This window comes from Penaeus chinensis, chromosome 8, assembly GCF_019202785.1.
Source record: "Penaeus chinensis breed Huanghai No. 1 chromosome 8, ASM1920278v2, whole genome shotgun sequence".
Classification (NCBI taxonomy): domain Eukaryota; kingdom Metazoa; phylum Arthropoda; class Malacostraca; order Decapoda; family Penaeidae; genus Penaeus; species Penaeus chinensis.
In genome coordinates, this window is record NC_061826.1 from 24,655,020 (window position 1) to 24,660,019 (window position 5,000).

Genomic DNA, 5,000 nt, shown 5'->3' on the forward strand with positions numbered 1-5,000 from the left:
TAGCGGACGCTCCTCATTTTCCCATTCCTTGGAATTGTAGGAAAATGTATTTTTCTTTCTAATACTCTAATACTATTGATATCAATACTTTTATTACTATTATTGATATTATGACTGCTAAAGTGTTATTAAAATCTCAGTAACATTAGAGACAATGAAATAATACAAAAGAAACTTTCCAAAAATCATGGAAAAAGAGTAAACATGTGAGATAGGTTGGACTCCTTGGTGACTAAGCACTTGTAGAGCCATCTATGTGTAAATACAATAAATGAACTTATATTACAGTGGGTATGACATGTATTCTTGCCATCTGTGCTGACTAGGTTAAGTGTTCCACTATTTGTAGGTAATGAAGACAAGTGGTGTTTGCATGGTGTACTGTAATAGAAAGCATATGCCAACTGATTTATAGATGACGGGGAAAAGTAATGTCAACAAATGCAGCACCCTGATGGGCATGATGGCGATCTAATCGGTGGACAAACTGCCAGTCACAATATTGTCTACCTCCCACACTAGCGAGAGTGTCACTCTGCCACTGCACTGACCAAACAAAGCCCATGTTAGAAGCAGACTATAACACTGAGATGAAGGGTGATGACCTGAGTGATCAATTGGCAGTCATACTCAGTTGTTAGAAAAACCATCAAATGGTACAAAAAGTAATTATTTTATTACCTGGGTATGGCAATAGTGAATTTCCTGGCAGTTCAAAGACTCTAGGATGCCAATTAAACCAGGCAGAATTCAAGCTAGAGCCTGTCAGAGGGTTCCTGCAGCTGGGAGAGAGCCAATGGAAGAAGAAGCAAGACAAGAAAACCTCAAGCTCCTCCTCCAGCAGAGGTTAACATTTCAGAGGATACACCATTACTGGAGGCAGCACTGCAGACAGAAGGAGATGGGGGTGATGTGTAGCCTTTGCAAGGTCTCCCTGTGCTCAGGTCTGTGCTTCAAGGAGTTCCATGGGCACCAATGAGCTCATTGAATGTCCAGTAAAAAGTAGATCCACCATTTTGTAAATAGACGTTTTTTGTTTTTGTTTTTACAACCAAAGCAGAAATAAACAAGTAATCAAAGTTGGTGCTTTTGGCCTCCTGTAAAATCACACTGCTGGTTACATAAAGTAAACTGACACCCCTCTAGTAATATGGAGTATATACTAGAAGTCAACAATGTTCTTCATAGGACATAATATAGCTGAGATAAGCCTCCAAGCATAAACATATATTAAAAATGGTTGGAATAATTGTTTGTAAATTGCTCGCCCAAGTGCGGTAAAAAATTCTGAGATGGGAGCAACCACACTGAATGTCCAGGTAGGAAACACAGGCATTTCCTGGAAGGAGCACCAGACAGTGAATTCTACACCAACTGCCAATAGATTAAGACACTGTAAACATCCCATGATACCAGTTTGCTGATATAAGAAAAATGTAAATGTAAATAAAAAATGGCAAAAAACAGTAACAAAATTAGTATATATCAGATTCTAAAGAACATCTACAATCTGCTCAGTAAAGATTTTTCATTATAATGCCCTCCAAAATGTAAACATAAATCATTAAAACTATATATTAATTAAATTAAAGCCATCTATTAAAGATATTAATATCCCTCATAGAGGAAAGGAGTATGACTAACTGGATGGGTCTGCTGACTCTCCTGCAAGATGCGTTTCCTTGTCTTGGGCCTCATACCCTGCATGATCGACTGGACATTGTATTTTTCCCAGTCAATGTGTGGTATCTGAAATGAGCCATAATCTGATCAAGAAAATTATTCTGAAACAAAGATTAGCTAGGTAATCTGAATAATAAGTATGCTCAACTGTTTTCCATAAAGTAAATAATAGATTTCACATTAAAAACCTTAAAACATGACAAGGAGGTAGCAAATAATTTTTTAAGAATATGAGATTTAAGTCATACCACTGAGAAAAACATTATTACAAAATTTATACCTTATAAGAAAGTAAAGAACTGAAAATCATGTAATCCTTCAAATCACATTTGCTTTCATGAAGCACAAGACCTAGCTTATAACAGATATACACATGAAACAGTTATTGAGAATAAACACCTGCACAATCTCCTGGGGCCCTGGAAGATTTAGGTTTTCACCGTTCTGGAGGGCAGTCACAAAATGCAGGGGATCGCGAAGTGCCTGTTCACGCATTTCTTGCAATCGTTCCATGTCCTGACAGGTCAACAAAACAGAGGATTCTGCATTAAATGAGATTTTATACATGATCAAGTTTGGTGTGTGATTGTAATAATGATTATTATGAATACTTTCTTCCATTCCTGCTTTTAATGGATCAATGTAATGTACTTCTACAAGTCAAGACACAATAAACAGTTCATGTAATTATGAATTTGAAAGAAAAATGGGTGCACACTAGGGTTCAGTCCATAATTCATTGTTATCTGTCATTGTTCTGGAGTAGTGATTTCCAACTAAAGGCCAGAGGCAGGCAAACTTTTCAGTTTTGGGAGCAGCCCATGAGCCAGTGTGACTATATACAATGTTTTTTTTAATAAAAAAACTGAAATAATGCATAACAGTAAGGTGGCAAGTGCTGCTTACCATGTACAAATGATTAAGTGTCCAGCTCAGTGGATGAGGTAGACAACAAGAGAATGTTACGATGGTGACAGTCAGAGAGCTGTGAGTAAAGGTGGGACTTTGTGTATCTCATTTTGGAGAAGAGCTATTTGCAACTAAAGTTGATATATGTGAGCGCACACACACACACACACACACACACACACACACACACACACACACACACACACACACACACACACACACACACACACACACACACACACACACATACACACACACACAAAATGTATGTGTTTATGAACATATTTATGCAGGTTATGTATATACATTTATATAAATTTTATATAGAGGTATGATCATATACATATGAATTTATATATATGTATGAACACATGTATGCATGTACATATGTATAAGTATGTATGTAGTTATGTAAATATATATAGATGTACGCATGTATGCATGCATGTATGCCTATATATGTATGTAGGCCTATGTATGTATGTCAATGTATGTATGTATGTATGTATGTATGTATGTATGTATGTATGTATGTATGTATGTATGTATGTATGTATGTATGTATGTATGTATATATGTATGTATGTATGTATATATGTATGTATATATGTATGTATATATGTATGTATATATGTATGTATGTATGTATATACATGTGTATATATGTAGTATGTATGTATATAAAGAAAAGAGAAAGCATACCCGAACTGCCTTGCTCCTTTGGGCCTGAAGCCTGACTAAAGTCTTCATGAGCAGCTGGTAGTCTGGGTTGCCCTTCAGAGCCAGAGGATCTGACTCAAAGTAATATTCACCAGTTTCATCTCCCGCAGGAGAAAGGGAAGGGAGATCCTCCATCCTGCTGTCTCCCACATCTGACATCTCTGCAGGAACACAAAAATAATTATAAAAATGAGCAAACTGATTTATGTTAGTTCTCGAGAATGATAAAGCAAGACTTTGAATTAAAACCCTGCCTAAAATTTTTAATAAACTAGTGGGATTGAAAGAACATGGGCTAAATCAAAATCTGTTTCTCATCATGTTCAGTTCTTAGTAGCTGAAAGAAGTTGGGCAGTCCCTTAGAAACATACTAGGGCTCTTTCTTAAACTTACACCAAGTAAATATACATTAGCATTATTTTCCAACATAATTCCAATAATATTTAAGTTGTCAGTGAAGAAGAAGAAAATGCTAACTTATCTATAAAAATAATTTTTATACATAATATGATCTTAAAAACTTTCAGCTGGTCCCTGATAAGGAGGAAGGGGAAGAAAGTGTGTCTCCTTTTTATGATTTACTTGTTAGATATAAGTGAAAATAAACGTACAAACTTAGGATACAAGATCTTGTTTGGAGCACTGGATATTTGTCAATCAACTTTTAAGAAGTGCAGAGCACCTACAAATTATAAATGCAAATAGTACTGCACAGAATTGCTTAGAAATATTTGCATATGCTCTGTCTCTGTCTAAGCCTCTGTGTGTGTCTGTTTGTCTGTCTGTAAGTCTGTGAGTCTGTGAGTCTGTAAGTCTGTCTGTCTTTTCCTCTCTCTTTCCCTCTTCCTCTCCCTCTCTCCCTCACTCACTTACTCCCTTAAGAGCACCGAGTGGACTTTGGCTGTGAGTGGCAAAATTTTTCCTTTATATGAGGCTTTACCATTTGTTTTTTCTGATTATTTCTTCTGCCAACAATTGCAACTTTTTGACCTCTACAAGAATATCATCTTCAATCTACCCTGGCTAAGTGTCCATACCATAATGATTAACCAATGTTATCTCAAGGAATCTGAATAAGGAACCAGTCAAAATTCTGAATAAATATAATGCATTTAGCTTTGTCTGACCATGAAGTATGGCAGGGAGGCCACAGTGACACTTGATACCACCACTATTCGGTATCTTGATTGAGTATTAATAGAGAACGTTGCAACCAGCTTATTACGTAAAATTAACCGTGAAAGCCCTCTCTAACGGGTTGTGTTCATAGTGGCCTGGGCTATGCTGCTGGGGGATCGTGTTGGCATGACAGCATGCGTGGCATGACTGTACATGCCCTCGGAAAACAGGACTGTTGCACCATGGCACGTATGCACTTGACACCCGGAATATAGTCCTGGCATTCCATGGCATGTAAGTATATGCCACCTGGCGGCAAAGGGTTACTTATGGAAAACTTCCAGTACATGACATCCACTGCATCTTTCAAAACAAAACACAACATTGGCATACTGTAACTACTGTGATTCAACAAATGGCAAGGAACCTCCTCCTGCATATTCTGGTAGGACCAAGAGCTTGGAATAGTATAGTTATTTAACTGATAACTGATCTCTAGAAAGTCTGATTGCCCCCACCTGATTGCCATGGACTTACTTTGCGCTTGGCATTTGTCATGACATATTTTT

General features: G+C 37.1%; 1 protein-coding gene across 6 annotated transcripts in view; it reads right to left on the reverse strand.

Annotated features, from left to right (window-relative positions):
* LOC125028349 (ZZ-type zinc finger-containing protein 3-like) overlaps nucleotides 1-5,000 on the reverse strand; it is a 13,017-nt gene that overhangs the window by 6,970 nt on the left and 1,047 nt on the right. For 5 of the 6 annotated variants that reach the window (XM_047617834.1, XM_047617835.1, XM_047617838.1 and 2 more), the window contains exons 2-4: nucleotides 3,295-3,473; nucleotides 2,083-2,199; nucleotides 1,645-1,749 (exon numbers count right to left, since the gene is read on the reverse strand). In XM_047617834.1, coding sequence (XP_047473790.1) covers nucleotides 1,645-1,749; nucleotides 2,083-2,199; nucleotides 3,295-3,473 — 401 coding nt within the window. Of the gene's footprint in view, nucleotides 1-1,644; nucleotides 1,750-2,082; nucleotides 2,200-2,589; nucleotides 2,669-3,294; nucleotides 3,474-5,000 lie in introns of all 6 variants that reach the window. The other variant, XM_047617840.1, reaches the window with a different exon arrangement.